Source organism: Chiloscyllium punctatum, chromosome 1 (genome assembly GCF_047496795.1).
Source record: "Chiloscyllium punctatum isolate Juve2018m chromosome 1, sChiPun1.3, whole genome shotgun sequence".
In the NCBI taxonomy this organism is placed as follows: domain Eukaryota; kingdom Metazoa; phylum Chordata; class Chondrichthyes; order Orectolobiformes; family Hemiscylliidae; genus Chiloscyllium; species Chiloscyllium punctatum.
Window position 1 is genome coordinate 69,256,702 of NC_092739.1, and position 17,732 is coordinate 69,274,433.

The window sequence follows — 17,732 nt, forward strand, 5'->3', positions numbered from 1 at the left end:
AAAATGCACAGCTAGACCAAACACAGCCAGTGTAATCTTTATTTTATCTACTTCTCTGGACCATAATACACAAGTGGAATATGGTGTTTGAGATGCTGATTTTGTTTTCTTGTTTTAACTCTTCAAGACTGGGGTAAGTAACTTATTAAAAAATCTACCTTAATGTGATATTACATGTTCTGCCTGTTACCAGGAGATGGATGATACAGACAGTCCAAAAAGAAGCATTCGTGACAGTGGCTACATTGACAGCTGGGACTCTGAACGCAGCGACTCCCTGTCACCTCCCAGACATACCAGAGATGATTCCTTTGATAGTCTGGATTCATTTGGATCACGATCACAACAGACACCATCCCCAGAGGTGCTACTTAGAGGAAGTAGTGATGGTAGGTCGTGATAATGTCCCAGGTATCAGCTGTGTGCAAATTCAGCAGCTGTAGTAAATTTGGGACTGTTTACAGCTACTAATGCACTGCATAAATCTGTCAAGATGTGTAGTTACATAAAAGTATAGATCACCACACTATTTCAGGGTGACATGGAGCCAGCACAGCTTGGCTATATAAGCGTTCCCTGTATTGCTCTGTGGACACAGATAATGTTGTCTTGCACTTGGAAACCTGTACGTATGAATGGAGATCTGTTCAGTGCCATTAAGATGCTGTTTAAGTAGCAGACTGATGCCTTGATTAATATCACAGATTTTACACATTATTTACATTGGGCTTCAGTTATTTGGAAACAATGACACTGAAGTAGTATATGATAATTTCCTGGAGGTACCTTTGTACTGCTTTGTTAAACAGTATTTGGACAAGTTGGTACAAGTTACAGTATGAGCATGTGCTGTTACGAAGCTAAACTGCTTTACATTGGTGTATGCTGAAGGATCATTGATTTATTTGATGTGATATGCATGCAAACCTTATCTATGAAAGGTGATATTTCTCAATAACTATATCTGGCTGAATTGCTAGAGACAAAAACTTGCTGCATGAATTGTCTTGCTGTTTTTAATACTCTTACCCAATTATAATGGTTTTTGTGCTTTTCAAAAGCATTTTAAGTTCAGTAAAAGTCACAGACTAAAAAGGAGAAAACACTCACATCAGAAATCATCAGAATACAGTGTGGAAGCAGACCATTTGGCCCATCAAATCCTCTAAAGAGCAACCTAGCCAGATCCACGCCCTATCCTACCCTGTAACTGTGCATTTTCCATGGCTAATCCACCTAGCCTGCATGTCTTTGGACTGTGGGAGGAAACTGATGCAGACACAGGGAGAATGTGCAAACTGTGCACAGCCTGGGGCTGGAATTGAACCCCGGTTCCTGCTGGTGGGAGGAGTGATTATGCCACCCAGGAGTAGTAAGACTTTTTAAAGCAGAAACGTAATTACAAAGTATATAAAACTAACCAAATGTAATTTAAGAAAGCATACATTTAAAATGATTGAATTGGGAAATGGAGTATATTACAGCCATGCCCTGGATAGTATTTCTGGAGATGTGTGAATAAGGAGATGGCAGTGGGAAGTTTCACTTTCAACTAACAAAGAAAACAGCCCTCTCTGTGAAGCAGTTGGCAGAATTTGAATAGCAGTAGAAACATGCACCTTGAAATATACTTAGCTATGACTTAGTATTAATAACTCGTATTCTCATTCACAACAATTCCTTATCACCAACGTACTGATTGTCTGAGTAAAGGTTTTATGCAGAGCTTACTGTTCTGTACAGAGATTTAAAATATGTCTGTAAGACAGACTTCCTATAGTGAACCCAAGACATCCTTGCCATTTAACCAATATCTACCCAACAAGAGGGGAACAAAAAGTTCAAATGTGGAAGATACCTGTGACTGTTACATAAAAGTATAGATCACCACACTATTTCAGGGTGACATGGATCCAGCACAGCTTGGCTATATAAGCGTTCCCTGTATTGCTCTGTGGACACAGATAATGTTGTCTTGCACTTGGAAACCTGTACGTATGAATGGAGATTTGTTCAGTGCCATCAAGATGCTGTTTAAGTAGCAGACTGATGCCTTAATTAATATTACAGATTTTACACATTATTTACATTGGGCTTCAGTTATTTGGAAATAATGACACTGAAGGAGTTGACGAGGGCTATTGTATAAACTAGCATTTTGCATAAGGGCCAAGTTCAGGCATTCTGCGTTGTGCTACACTGTGAGGGATCAGAGGATTCTTCTTCATTTGAACTCTTTCAGTCACTGTATGGAAGCTGGGATTATCTTGCTTCCTGATATCATTCCTTTGCCACTTGCTCCTATATGGCAGGATAAAGCAAACAGAACAGTCCTGGTTCCATATTTCCCAATGTGTGAAGAGTTAGGATCTGGATGGAGGCTCATGACTGTATGAATCGTGACGTCTGACAGGCTGCAAGTGAAAAGGAGACAAATAACGTTTAGGTTAGCAGCATTCTGGAAATTCATGTGCACATTGCTGAAAGATGTTGTGTCATTTTCTGACTCCATCCTTTTGCATACTCTGAAAGGTCGTGGCAGTGACTCTGAAACAGATGTAACACAGAAGGCACCTGACATGAAACGAGACGACATGTCTGTAAGACGGACTTCCTATAGTGAACCCAAGTCATCCGTGCCATTTAACCAATATCTACCCAACAAGAGCAATCATACGGCCTATATGCCAGCACCTCTTCGGAAAAAACGGGCAGAGCGAGGGGAAAATTATCGAAAGAGCTGGAGTAACACTACTTCACCTGTAGCAGCAGAGCGACCATTCAGGTAAGTGTTGTCATTCAGTCATGTGTTGTGAATTACTGGTGCTAAACAAGATTCATAAGTGAGTACACATGACAATAAAATCTGAGTCTAATTCTAGTCACTTGTGGAGCAATTACAATGTGATTCAATTATACATCTAGACGTTTTGACATGATTGTAAATGGTTTTGTTGTTCATTTGATGGTCTTATTAAAGTGGACAGTGTGTTTAGTCCTAGCAATGACAATTGCTACCTCTTAGTACCCAATAGACAATATCTTACATTTTTGTTTAATGAAAGTGGACTTATTGCCGTTGAATCCTGATACAAATTCATCCTTCATTTGAAATGCAATACAGGAACCAAGTGATTGTATTTGGAAATAGTTCAGCAATGATCAAATTAACAGATTTCTGAATGGGTGTTATACTAAAAGATTTGGTTATATTCTGTAATCCCAGTTTGTGAGAAAAAAACATGCTGAATGTAAAGATATTTGTCATCAAGGAGTTAGGTGTAATAGTCTCAGCAATATTTTGTCACAGCCGAGTCTGCAACTTCAAACTTCTCAATCCAATTACCATTGTAGAACATTGTAAAAATACTGCTGTGAAAAAGTCATAGTTAAGTTTCACTTAGCTGCTACCTTCACAGCTTATTGCTAAGGTAGTAACTCAGAATGCCTAAAGAGAACTCTTTGAGGTTTTTTCCACTGTCTATGATTGTTGTTAAATGAGATTCTAATGAAGAATATAAATGGTGTGTGCTAACAATGTAAATTGGGTGTTGGTATAAGATCTACAACTTTTTTTGTCTTAATATGTATATATAACTCATTAGTCATAGTCACCCAGAGACTATAGAGGAAGAGCAAAATGAGGAATCCTATCAAGATGAAGAGTTTAGCCAGCTGTCATCTACATTTTCTGAGGTTCAAGGAATTGATCATTCCAAGGCAACAGTGAAATGTGAATCATCTCTTCCTGGGGATGCTGATAGTCTTAAGAAGCATTCACAAATTTGTGTGGCTGAAGACTCAGGACACAGAGTGCCCAGAGAAGATACAAAATGGGAGAGGAAAGATGAAGAAGAAATCAAGAAGTTGAAGAGAATTCAGAAAGCTGGTATCACAGTCATGCCAGCATCTAAGCGATACTGCAGGTCAGAAACATTGTGTGGAGTTCTCAGAGGTGAAGTAAAGGCATGACATTCTGTGATGAGGCACAATGTGTTTGAGCTTTATTAGGTTTTATCATACCATGGTATTCTGTAATATTTCTGTAAATTAGGACAATCTTTAAATGTGAGAGAAATTGTGATCAGTGAAAATATTTAAGCATAAACAGATCACATTTCAATTAAATTTGAAGTCAGTTACATAAAATGCTCTTAAAATGGAAAAAATCATCCTTTCGATTTTGGTTTTTTATGATGGTTTTAATGATTTTGAATGATTGATTTTGACATGGTATGGTAGGAATAACTGATGACGCTGGGGAATGTATAACCTAAGTGTGCTTGCTTGATGCTCATTTTGGCTTTGACTTTTTAACTGTTACTGGAAACACATCAAGCAAAGTTTTCTTTGATAATCTAGAAAAGTTCTCAGTCAATAACTCTTGTGCTGTGTTTGAATATTTAAGTCACAATAGATATGTACTACAGATGTTGCTATTTATCAATACAGCCAAGCTGGGTTATTCATTTCAGCATGACATCACTGTGCAACTAACAGTTTGATACCAATTTTGGAAATATTTTGTAGGTGTAGTGCTTATGCCTTAATACTGGTTTATATTGCTAACAACAATGAGCAAGTATGCTTTGAACGTGATAGAGATGGTTTTAGAAACTTGCACTCCCAGCACAAAACCTTACCACCAAATGCATATTGGAAATGTTAATGAATTGAATATCACGAGGAATGCACTCCCAAATTCTCAAAGTTCTTTTTCAGCAGACAAGTGTAGAGATGCACACTGTAAAATTGACTTTAATATAATTAAACATGCTGAAAAATAGAGGCAAATGAGGTGGACTGATGTGTGCTACATGCAAAATGTGCAACATTTCCCTGGGTGAAAAAGTTGGAAAATATCCTGTACAGTAACACGTAGTAAGAAACTGTAATTATTTCATCGTGGAAGTGTCAATATGGACAGGCATATTCTCATAGTCTTATTCAATTCTTTAGGATTTAACTTTGCCAATAACACATCTCAGTATTAGGTGACAAATCATCAGTAACTGAATCATGCGGTGTGCACCACAGTAATATTGGACTTTACTTCATAGCTAGCTACAAAAAAACAACTTCTGTTGAGATTATAATCCAGTATGGCCAGGGATCAAGCTTTAGAACATGTTATAGAGTCATACAGCATGGAAACAGACCCTTTGGTCCAACCCGTCCATGCCGACCAGATATCCCAACCCAATCTAGTCCCACCTGCCAGCACCCGGCCCATATCCCTCCAAACCCTTCCTATTCATATACCCATCCAAATGCCTCTTAAATGTTGCAATTGTACCAGCCTCCACCACATCCTCTGGCAGCTCATTCCATACACGTACCACCCTCTGCGTGAAAAAGTTGCCCCTTATGTCTCTTTTACATCTTTCCCCTCTCACCCTAAACCTATGCCCTCTAGTTCTGGACTCCCCGACCCCAGGGAAAAGACTTTGTCCATTTATCTTATCGATGCTCCTCATGATTTTATAAACCTCTATAAGGTCATCCCTCAGCCTCCGACGTTCCAGGGAAAACAGCCCCAGCCTGTTCAGCCTATCCCTGTAGCTCAGATCCTCCAACCCTGGCAACATCGTTGTAAGTCTTTTCTGAACCATTTCAAGTTTCACAACATCTTTCCAATAGGAAGGAGACCAGAATTGCACGCAATATTCCAACAGTGTCCTAACCAATGTCCTGTACAGCCGCAACATGACCTCCTGTACTCAATACTCTCCCCAATAAAGGAAAGCATACCAAATGCCTTCTTCACTATCCTATCTACCAACGACTCCACTTTCAAGGAGCTATGAACCTGTACTCCAAGGCCTCTTTGTTCAGCAACACTCCCTAGGTCCTTACCATTAAGTGTATAAGTCCTGCTAAGATTTGTTTTCCCAAAATGCAGCACCTCGCATTTATCTGAATTAAACTCCATCTGTCACTTCTCAGCCCATTGGCCCATCTGGTCCGGGTCCTGTTGTAATCTGAGGTAACTCTCTTCGTGTTCTCTAATATTCCTTGCTGTCTGTTATTCTCTAGTTAATTATATCTGCAAGTTAGCCACAGCTTTCTTAGAACAAAATATCAGAGTTCCACATTTTTCCCATCAGGAAATTAGATCATGCTGAACCAGTGTTTACGAGAGTAAAATGGGCAACTAAAGGTCCAAAATGGCTGTTGGTTATGAGGTTGGGCTGATCGAATTAATACTTGTATTAGGGTCCAAATATTGTTGAAGGACTCTTTTACGAACCCAGTGCATGATTCGCTGTGTGATGTAATTGCCATTAATAATCAGCATGGACCCTATAGCAGCTTCCTTTAGAAGGCCCATCTATTCCACATTCATTGCTTATTGGTTTGTCCTCTTGAGATGCTGTTTAAGCATGTTGTTGGCTATTTTCTTGATTCTTCGAGCTAATAGTGGTTTCTAATGATAACTTGGTGCGTGTGTTGGAACTGTTTGTTTTGTGGAATGCGGTTCCCTTGCAGTCATGGGTGGTCTGATAGTTTTACCGTTGGAGTGGAGGAGGTGAGGAGATGAGCCTTGGAATGCTCACTGCTGACAGCAGAGGCTCCATCATCATTGATGCCATTGTCTTCCTGGGAGCTGACCTTTGGTGGATAGAATGGTCTCTGTGCTCTGTGCAAAGCTCATTACCAATCGGATTTAGACCCTTTAGTGCTCTGGTTTATGTGAGTGTGCTTGCTGGGAGGTAGTCCAGTGCAATTCCTGATGTATTACTCTCATTTGAGATCTACATTTGAGACTTCTGCAAAAGGGCTTTAATGTGATCTTGCTCTCCAGTGAACTGGCAGCTTTGGTAATCAACCCTGGCTTTTGCACACCAAAACACAATGTGATGATTCCTCATTTAGCTTATCCTCTAAAGCAGGCATGTGTGTGTGCTTTAAAGCTAGCCTGCTTTTCTGGGACAAGTCCATGGGTGAAAGTAGCTGCATTTTGTCATCAAGTGCATAGCATTAAACAGAAAGAGGCAAGGAAAAACAGGTTAAGATGTAAAGAAAGCCTGAATGTGCCTCCTCCAATATTGCCACATGCAATGGCCATGGCACTCTTCTTGCCCAGAAAAGCCAACATGACAACCTTCACATGGAAGAAGTACATACAGGGAGACCAATCCTCTTCCAGTTGCTTCTGCATCTTACTCAGGTTCTGTGCATCCTTCCGAGAAAAATGACTGCCAACTGGATTTGCTTGATATTGTTCATGGGCATGTAGCATTATCCAATGGGAGAGATATTTAATGCATTCCATCAGGATAATAGATGGAGTAACACAGGTTCTGTATGCAGGACGGTTGCAGTCATGGTGTAAGTAGAAGACATAGAATGTGTTAGTGTAAGGTAAAGGAGATAAAGTGAAGACTGACACAGTGATTGTAGGAAAGTAAAAAGAAATAAAGGGATTACTGTGAATAATCATATCTGGAGGACTGTGAACGCTTTTAGTCTGTTGAGGGCAGTACGGTGGCTCGGTGGTTAGCACTGCTGCCTCACAGCACCAGGTTCACTTTCAGCCTCAGGCAACTGTCTGTGTGGAGTTTGCACATTCTCACCGCGTCTGCGTGGGTTTCCTCTGGGTGCTCCGGTTTCCTCCCACAGTCCAAAGATGAATTGACCATGCTATATTATCCATAGTGTTAGGTGCATTAGTCATAGGGAAAATGGATCTGGGTGGGTTACTCTTCGGAGGGTCAGTGTGGACTGGTTTGGCCGAAGGGCCTGTTTCTGCACTGTAGGGCATCTAATCCTTATTTAATGAGGAAAGTATGTACATTTAATGCAGTACAGGGAAGGTTCACTAGATTGGTTCTTGGGAAGAATAGTTTGTTACACGAAGACAGCTTGAGCACCTTGAGCCTTTGGAGATGAGAACCTGGTAATATGTCGAGCTTCTTCATGAATTTTAATAGTACAGATACATCCAACTGCTCTGCCTTTTCTTTGAGATCACAGATACACAAGTCTCATTGCCTTCTCAGCTGTACACCTCAATAGTTCTTTTCTGCATGGAACGTGTTTTTGCCTTTCTCTATTTTCTTCTGTAACTAACTATAACTACAAACTGCTTTCTGTGATCTATTGAACAAGACCCACCTTCGTTCCTAGGAATGAAGCTAGTATTTTGGAAATGTAGCAATCAGCAGTGGGACTCAAATGTAACAGCCCTTGGAGTTGTTTAGAATCAATGAGCTTTACAGCACCGAAAGAGACCCTTTAGCCCAATGTGTCCATTGCTGGTCATCATGCACCTATTTGCTCTACTCCCGGTTTTCCATCACTTGGCCAATTGCCTGGTATGGTATAGCACTTCAATCTTTCCTCAAAATTGTCTTAATGTTATGAAGATTCCTGCCTCTAAAACCCTCTCAGGTAGTTGGATCCTGAGACCTCCACCCTCTTGGAGAAAAACAATTCTTCAAATTTCCTCTAAATCTCCTGCACCTTAATTTAAATCAATGCTACCTAGTTATTGATCCTCTACTAAGGGCAAATGTTTCTTCTTATGCCCCTCCCCTCAACTTTCTCCGCACTAAAGAAAGAGAAACACTCAGTCAATTTAGTCTCACTTCAAGGCTGAAATACTTCATCCTGTCTAACATCCTGGTAAATCCACTTTACATCCTCTCCCATGCATTCACATCCTTCCTATTGTGTGATGACTGGAACTACACACAGTACTGTAGCTGTGGCCTAACTAATGTTTTATACAGCTCCATCATAACTTGCCTGTTCTTGTATTCACTGCCTTATCTAATAAAGCCAAGTATCCCATATGCCTTCTTAAACCACCTACCCTACCTGTCCTGGTGCCATCAAGGATGGGAGGCACACCGAGGTCCCTCTGGTTTTCTGTACTTCCTAGGGTCCTCTTAATTATCATTTACTCCTGCTTGGTAGCCCTCCCAAAATGCACCACCTCGTACTTTTCAAGATTAAATTCCATTTGCCACTGTTCTGCCCATCTGACCAGCCCAGCCATGTTGTCCTGCAGTCTAAGGCTTTCCTCAATATTTCCCACACTGCCAATTTTTGTGTGAACTTGCTGATCATATCTCCTTCCTTCAAGATCAAGGAACCCAGCAGTGAACTCTGTACATTTTTTATTCCTGATGAAGGGCTTTTGCCCGAAACGTTGATTTCGCTGCTCGTTGGATGCTGCCTGAACTGCTGTGCTCTTCCAGCACCACTAATCCAGTATTTGATTTTCAGCATCTGCAGTCATTGTTTTTACTATGCCACTGGACACAGGCCTCCAGTCACAGTAACATTCTCCAACCTTCATCCTCAGCTTCCTGCCACTAAGCCGATTTTGGATCGAATTTGCCAAATTTTCCTGGATTCCTGGATTCTCCCACACGAAAGTTTGTCAAAAGCCTTGCTGAAGTTCATGTAGATTATATTAAGTGCACTAGTCTCGTCTACACACCTAGTCACATTCTCAAAAATACAATCAAATTTGATTTATTTTACTTTCTCTTCCGAACTCATACAGGAATGCAAATTTATATCCCCCTCAATCCCCCGCCAAGATTCTATATCCCAGAGCTAACAACCCTACTGTTCCCTCAACCATGACTGTGTGGTAGCAATTATATAATATTTCAATATGCACTTTCCACTTTTTCCTTAAATGCTACAGCTTACATCCAGTGCTGGCTCTGACAACACAAGTGAAGCATACCCAAAAAAAAAATCACGTGACATTTTTAATCACTGCATCAATTCCTACCAAGAGCCTTCTTTTGTTTAGGTATGAGCTGTACAGTAAATGATGCAGTGTTCTAATAAATTTGAGATTAACATTTTTCAAGATGAGCCATCACATACAATTTAGCGGAAAATTGTGGATGCAAAATTGAAATCAAGACGTGAGAAAACACAAGTTATTAACTTTCGTGTTTCATCTAACCCTTTCCCTTGGTGCGAAAGCGCCATCAATGCTTTAAATTTTTTGAATATTGTTCGCTTAGTGCCATTGTGGAATAAAATAGCATGTACATGAAATGGAACTCAAATTATAAAGGACTGTGTGAAAACATGCATGAAGAAGAATCCATCTGAGTAAAAATTAAAACACTGACAGTTGCTTTTTAAGCACTAGAATAGAGAGGCTTTTCAGCTAACAGCACTTGCCTTTGCCCTTGCCCTGCTGAAAAAATGCTATTCTTTCTATTGGATGACAAATATTTACAAGTTTTGCCCCTTTATGGTAGACAAAAGCGGCAAGATGAAAGCTGTGGGCAAACCACTCCAGATATCATCCTCCGCAGGGAGAATGCATTTTTGACAAGCTATCAGGACAATGAGTCAGACTCCGAGGAGGAAGAACAAAAAGTTCCAGATATTGAGAAAGACGACCTCGCATTGAGAAAAGCACAGATGCATCAGTGCAAGTCCAAAGTTGTGGTCAATCAATTCTTACCTGGACCATGCACAAAAAAGGATAGGGAGCGCTGGAAGAGTATTAAACAATCTGCATATGAAGCTGTCAGAGCTTCACAAAGTAAAGAGCAGAAAATGGACAGGTGTGCATTATATTAGGTACAAATTGGTGTCTTTCTGTCCATGTAGCTGCCTTATTATTCTCTATCCCTCCCTAAAACCTTTCTGGTCACAGCCTAATGATGCTGTGTCAAGATGGACCAAGCTTCCTGTTCAGACCATTGAATGGTCAGTGAATGTGCTGTGTGGCTGCTGGAAATCTATATCAGTTAAAATGTAGCCTATAATTTTAAAAATTTCAACAGCGAACTGAACAGATATTTAGCAGAGAAAGCAATGGAGTTGTTGGGAAAATAGTGGAATGTGCAAGCTTTTTTAACTTTGTCACTGCCTAACTGGATCACTGTCATTTTTTTCACAATCTCGTACATCCTATGCTCTTATCAACTCATATCCTGAATACTTCGATATTGATCACCTTGTTAGTGTTCACCCCTTCCTCTTTGTGTTTCTCATCATCTTTTTTTTAAAGTGAGGAAGGCAACATTATTTACTACTGAAAATGTGTTGCTGGAAAAGCACAGCAGGTCAGGCAGCATCCAAGGAACAGGAGAATCGACGTTTCGGGCATGAGCCCTTCTTCAGGAATCATCCCCGAAACGTCATGCCCAAAACGTCGATTCTCCTGCTCCTTGGATGCTGCCTGACCTGCTGTGCTTTTCCAGCAACACATTTTCAGCTCTGATCTCCAGCATCTGCAGTCCTCACTTTCTCCTCCAGCATTATTTACTAGATTGATGCACTCACTAGGTATAGTCACAAGCTGTTTCTAGTTTCACTTCTCTTTTGGGAATTTGCTGCTATTTTGTAACCCATTGGAACGGAAAGAAAATTTCAGAGTAAAATAGGGAACCTGTTCTGAACAATCTGCTAAGATAAGCAGGAATTCAGTAGTGTGGCTATACTCCTGCCCAATTGGTTGAATGATCAATTCATGCTCGTGGGTAGTTCTCCAATGGGAGGTGAATTTTAATTTGAGTCATAACAGAGGGAAGGCTTCTGAGTGGGATGCCTACCCAGCAACCCACAGGCAATTGTAAATATTTTGTGGGTCTAGGAGAAGCATTCCCACTAAGCGTTTCCCCCAGCAAAGCTCCCGCCCATGATTAATGCTGTGTAATTCTGCTATTTAAATTAAAACAAATGTAAGACTATGGGAAAAGGTAGATAAATGATACTCATTTGGAGAACTAGTGCAGACATGATGGATGAGTGCCCTCCTTCTGCACTGTAATTCATCTGTGATTTTGAGATTCAGTGCCTTCTCACCAGTTGTTGTAAATGAGTGGAGTGTGTACCATTTAATTGCTCACTTGAAAGTCACATCAGGGAAGCCTTGACAGTAAAAAGGATGGTCATTGCTTTCTCTGCTATTTTTATCTGCTGGGTGTTTTGTGAACAGGGTGGTTAGAAATTGAAAATTATGTATTAGTTTCCTCTTGGTTTATGGAGCAAAACTGTGCATTCAAAATATATTAAACCAATACTCAAAAGGTTTCAACAAGTTATCCTAAACATGTATATGCAATGGAGGAGAAATGCCACTGTTGGGAGTTCATTTGAACTTATGTTTCTCTTCTGAGTATAAGTCATTCAGTGTGTTTCAACCAGAACTTCATTTATTTGCAATTCTCAATTTAAAACTCCATATTGGTTGAGAGTTTTAGTCAGCTGAAATATCCTTTAATTCCACCCTTATGCATAACAGATGCTGGGTAATTAGCATGAGTAGGCCACACAAGTTTACAGTTGTGAATGAATACCCAGCTTTTACATGAGAAAAACACAAGATTTTCATGATGAGGAATATGGTAACCAGAGTAAATAGATTAGTCAGCCCCTCAAATCTGTTCTAATCAATTAGATCATGTATTCACTCTATTTACCTGCCATTGCTCCATGTCCTTTCATATTCTTAGGTAACAAAAGATGATCGATGATAAATTGAAAATTGTTTCATCATCCAAGACCAAGCATCTTACTACATTTTGTGAAAAAATGCTTCCTGATTTCATCCCTGAATGTCATAACTTTAATTCTTAAGATTATGTTCCTTGTTCTGGACTTCTTTTTCCCTGTCAGAAAAAAAAATGTTTTGTTATGTTATTTAATTTCACATATGTTCATGCTGCTGTACAAATTCACATGATTTAATTCTCAAGAATGCACACTGCGATATCTATGCTGCCACCTGTTCCACTGTATTTTACTAATCTATTGCAATCCAGCACATGCCACAAAACTTCTCTTACCCATTTGTTTTTGCTCTTCTGACTTGATATTCTGTGCTTTTTCCTCCTTTGACCTACATACAATTGTTCAGCCAAAGTCATATTCAGGTTACAGAGAGTGAGTTGATTGTCCCACAAAAAGCAAGTGTGCTGCTGGAGTCACAGCAGGAGAATGACGCCAAGGTGGAAGAGCAGCAGAAAGGCCCAGATATAGAGCGCGATGACCTGGCTCGGCGAAAGGCCCTGGGTGGCTTTACTGGTCGGCAAAAGCCTCAAACCTTCAGTCCTTCCTCGATCACATCAGCTGATATGGAAATGTGGCAGAAGCTCCAGCTTTCTACTGACACCAGGTTGTTATCGGCCTTCCCTTCTGTTGTTTCGAATAGAAAACTGCTGTTTCATATTCTCCTTTTTCCTTCAACTAATTTTTTGCCACTGAATAATATGAACTTCCATAAGATTTAAACTATCACTTGGAAGTGTAATAATTGCTTGTGTAAGAACCTCAGTTAATTGCTGAAATTCTTTTTTTAATTTATTAGATTCCCTACAGTGGAAACAGGTCCTTCAGCCCAACCAGTCCACACCAACCCTCCAAAGAGTAACCCACCCAGACCCATTTTCCTCTGACTAATGCATCTAACACTATGGGCAATTTAGCATGGCCAATTCACCTGACCTGCACATCATCGGATGTGCACCCGGAGGAAATCCACGCAGATACGGGGAGAATGTGCAAACTCCACACAGACAGTCGCCTAAGGCTGGAATTGAACCCGGGACCCTGGTGCTGTGAGGCAGCAGTGCTAATCACTAAGCCACCGTGCTGCCCATTAATTTAATGCAGCCAAATTCAGGCCATCATTATGCAATATCAGTGGTATGGTGTTTACATAACTTCTTTCTGGTACATATACTGTCCCTCTAAGAAGCAAATAAAATACAACTTACGTAGCTTGTTATTGTACATCTCATTATATTGTTTGCCCTAAAATATTTTTAATTAGGGGGCCATTCCTGCATTAAAACAAAATCAAAATTGCAAATAATTAAACCAAGTGACCCAGGGGAGACTGCATTGCTATGGGTTAGTATATTGCTCTCTTTAAATCCCAGGCTAAAAGGAGGATGGTGGCAGTATCCTAGGATCAACACCTCAATTCTGGCATACTGGTTGGGATAATAATCTCACCTCTTAGCGTGTTTTTAACAATACCCTGGTGTGATCAGGGTGGCCAAATAAAATGGAGTTAAACCATACTGTCAAGAAAGATTATGGACAGTTTTGCTGTATTAACATTACAATTGTTCAATGCCAAGTATCTCTAATTTGTCCTGTTCTGGAGGCAGTCAGTCATTTTTAGGGTATAGTTCCTTACTTTCCTTCCATTCATGGTGACGTTTTGACATTATTTCTGTCTGCCTTTCGTCCTCATCAAGGACTGTCAGAGAAACTTTATTAACGGTGAACTAAATTGGACATTTTCACCACACTCAGATCTAAGAGTTTTGAATTAAAACTATCCATTGCGTCAGTCTGCAGGCAGATTAAAGATACAATTTCACAACCAGTGAATATAGGAAAAGGACTAGGAGTAGGCCATTCAGCCTGTCAGACCTACCCTACTATTCAAATAAATTATGGGTAATCTGTATCTTAATTCTGTCTACTCAATCTGGGTCTGAAAGCCATGAATATTTGTCTGACAGATATTAGTTGATCTAAGTTTTTGAAATTTTTAATTAACTTAGCCTCAACAGCTTTTGGAAGAGAGCATTCCAGATTTGTATTAACCTTTTTGCATTCAACAGCTTTGGACATTAACCCTTGAATAGCATAGTTCTAATTTTAAAGTAATTCCACTTGTTCTCACTGCCTCCCTGCTCAGAGAGGAACAAATTTTCCCTATTATCCTAACAAGTACTTCAATAATGTTAAGATTCTCAAATTAAGTTTCTACAATTGGGGAAAGTCTGTTGTTTGGTGGATGCTCACCACACTTCCTCTGGTGAAAGGTATGTCAGGTAGATTTGCTGCTACTATCCTCCTCCTAGCCTGGGATCTAAAGGGCCTGACAAGTCTGGCGGCCTGTGACCAGTGGAGTGCCACAAGGATCGGTGCTGGGTGCTCTACGTTTTGTCATTTACATAAATGATTTGGATGCGAGCATAAGAGGTACAGTTAGTAAGTTTGCAGATGGCACCAAAATTGGAGGTGTAGTGGACAGCGAAGAGAGTTACCTCAGATTACAACAGGTTCTTGACTCGATGGGCCAATGGGCTGAGAAGTGGCAGATGGAGTTTAATTCAGATAAATGCGAGGTGCTGCATTTTGGGAAAACAAATCTTAGCAGGACTTATACACTTAATAGTAAGGCCCTAGGGAGTGTTGCTGAACAAAGAGACCTTGGAGTGCAGGTTCATAGCTCTTGAAAGTGGAGTCGCAGGTAGATAGGATAGTGAAGAAGGCGTTTGGTATGCTTTATTTTATTGGTCAGAGTATTGAGTACAGGAGTTGAGAGGTCATGTTGCAACTCTACAGGACATTGGTTAGGCCACTGTTGGAATATTGCATGCAATTCTGGTCTCCTTCCTATCGGAAAAATGTTGTGAAACTTGAAAGGGTTCAAAAAAGATTTACAACGATGTTGCTAGGTTTGGAGGATGTGAGCTACAGGGAGAGGCTGAACAGGCTGGGGCTGTTTTTCCTGGAGTGTCAGAGGCTGAGGGGTGAGGTTTACAAAATTATGAGGGGCATGGATAGAATAAATAGGCAAAGTCTTTTCCCTGGGATTGGGGAGTCCAGAACTAGAGGGAATAGGTTTAGGGTGAGAGGGGAAAGATATAAAAGAGACATAAGGGGCAACGTTTTCACACAGAGGATGGTATGTGTGTGGAATGAGTTGCCAGAGGAAGTGGTGGAGGCTGGTATAATTGCAACATTTATGAGGCATTTGGATGGGTATATGAATAATAAGGGTTTTGAGAGATATAGATCGGGTGCTGGCAGGTGGGATTAGCTTGGGTTGGGATATTTGGTCGGCATAGATGGGTTGGACCGAAGGGTCTGTTTCCATGCTGTACATCTCTATGACTCTATGACTCTAAGTCCAGTGTGATAGAGGAAAATCACTCTAACAAGAAGATGCCATGTCTTAAACAGGATATAGTTTATTGCATGATGGCAATCAGTTATGCGATTTTTGAGAAGATTTGTAGATCAGATTAAGGTTCAGGTTGTAAGTGTGCTTGCTGAGCTGGAAGATTTGTGTTCAGACATTTCAGCAGCATACTAAGTAACATCATCAGTGAACCTCTGATGAAGTACTGCTGTTATGTCCTGCTTTCTATATGTGCCTTGGTCTCTTAAGGTGGGTGATATCATTCCCGGTTCTTTTTTTCTGCGGTTGGTAAATGGGGTCCAAATCGATGTTTAGTGATGGCGTTCCAGTTTGAATCCAGGCCTCTAGGAATTCCCATGCATGTCTCTGTTTAGCCTGTCCTCCATTTCCCAACAACCAGCAAAACGAATGTCATTTACAAAATACCATGCAAGGACTGTACAAGCACTACTTTGGATTGACAGGCAGAAAGCTATCCACCAGGATACATGAACACCAACTAGCCACCAAAAGACATGACCAGCTATCACTAGTATCCTTATGTACAGACGAAGAAGGACACCACTTCGACTGGGACAACACATCTGTCCTCTGACAGGCTAAACAGAGGCATGCATAGGAATTCCGCGAGGCCTGGCATTCAAACTGGAACTCCATCAATAAACACATCGATTTGGATCCCATTTAAACCCCTGAGAAAAAGAACCAGAAATGATATCACCCACCGTAAGAGACCAAGACACATAAATAGAAAGTGGGACATAACACCAGTGCTTTACCAGAGGCTCACTGATGATCATACCTAGTATGGTGACAAAACATCTGAAAACAAACCTTCCAACTCAGTGAGCTAACTTACAACTCAGAAATCAATTATGTTACATTGTTCCTGAGACTATGAGGGTGAGACCTAAATGGTAGGTCTGTCTACTTCAAGATCCCACCCAAATCTATACGACATCATCGTATTAGGTGGTGCTTAATGCAGTCCACATCATTAACCCTTCAGAGTCTAACATCTTGTACAAAAAATACCAGCTTATTCTGTGCAACCTGTCCTCATAACGTAATCCTTTTAACTCTGATATAATTTTGGTAAATCTATACCCTCCTAAACTTTCCTGAAGTGTAATCCCTAGATCTGAATAAACTAGTCCAGTAGGCTGTCTTCAAAACTCTGTGCAGCTGTAACATAACTTCTACCCCTTCTATCCCAGTCCCTTTGAGATAAAGTCCAACATTGTAATAATCTTTTAAATGACTTTTTGTACCTGTCAACTGGATTCTGCTTATTCCTGTGTTTGTACCTCTAAGTATTTCTGCCCAACTATGGCTTCAATTTTCTCACCATTTATAAAATGTTCATATATATTTTTCTTAGAAACATATTTTTGATTTGCCTCAATTTTATTCACTCATTTAATCTATCAATGCCCTTTTGACAACTTTCTGTCCCCATCTACCCTATTTATTTAGCTTCAAAAGCATGTTTGGAAATATTTTTCTCTAATCCATGATCCAAATAATTTATAAATATAGTGCAAAGTCTTCATCACCACATAGAGGGAGACACTCATAATTGTATTGTGCTAATTTGAGTACATAGTCATTTTTCCTACTGTCTGGACAGGTTACTGTGTTATTACCAGCAGTGATAATGAATAGACAAGCACAAATAATTGTATGGGAGGTGAAATCTCAGCTTTGAATCGTGAGATAGTAGGAGGCACTTAAGGTTAATATTGATTGAATGGGGTTCAAGCTTTGTGACAGTAAGTCGTAGGAAGCTATTTGAAATGTATTAGCATGCTATGCATATTCATTAAAACACAACTTTGCGACATAAAACAGT

General features: G+C 40.2%; 1 protein-coding gene across 15 annotated transcripts in view; it reads left to right on the plus strand.

The window, feature by feature from the left end:
• Nucleotides 1–17,732, plus strand: part of LOC140476045 (LIM and calponin homology domains-containing protein 1-like) — a 363,907-nt gene that overhangs the window by 252,990 nt on the left and 93,185 nt on the right. For 11 of the 15 annotated variants that reach the window (XM_072568059.1, XM_072568013.1, XM_072567993.1 and 8 more), the window contains exons 7-11: nucleotides 194–389; nucleotides 2,533–2,785; nucleotides 3,606–3,926; nucleotides 10,239–10,550; nucleotides 12,851–13,108. In XM_072568059.1, coding sequence (XP_072424160.1) covers nucleotides 194–389; nucleotides 2,533–2,785; nucleotides 3,606–3,926; nucleotides 10,239–10,550; nucleotides 12,851–13,108 — 1,340 coding nt within the window. The remainder of the gene's footprint in view (nucleotides 1–193; nucleotides 390–2,532; nucleotides 2,786–3,605; nucleotides 3,927–10,238; nucleotides 10,551–12,850; nucleotides 13,109–17,732) is intronic. The other 4 variants (XM_072568116.1, XM_072568126.1, XM_072568088.1 and 1 more) reach the window with 3 other exon arrangements.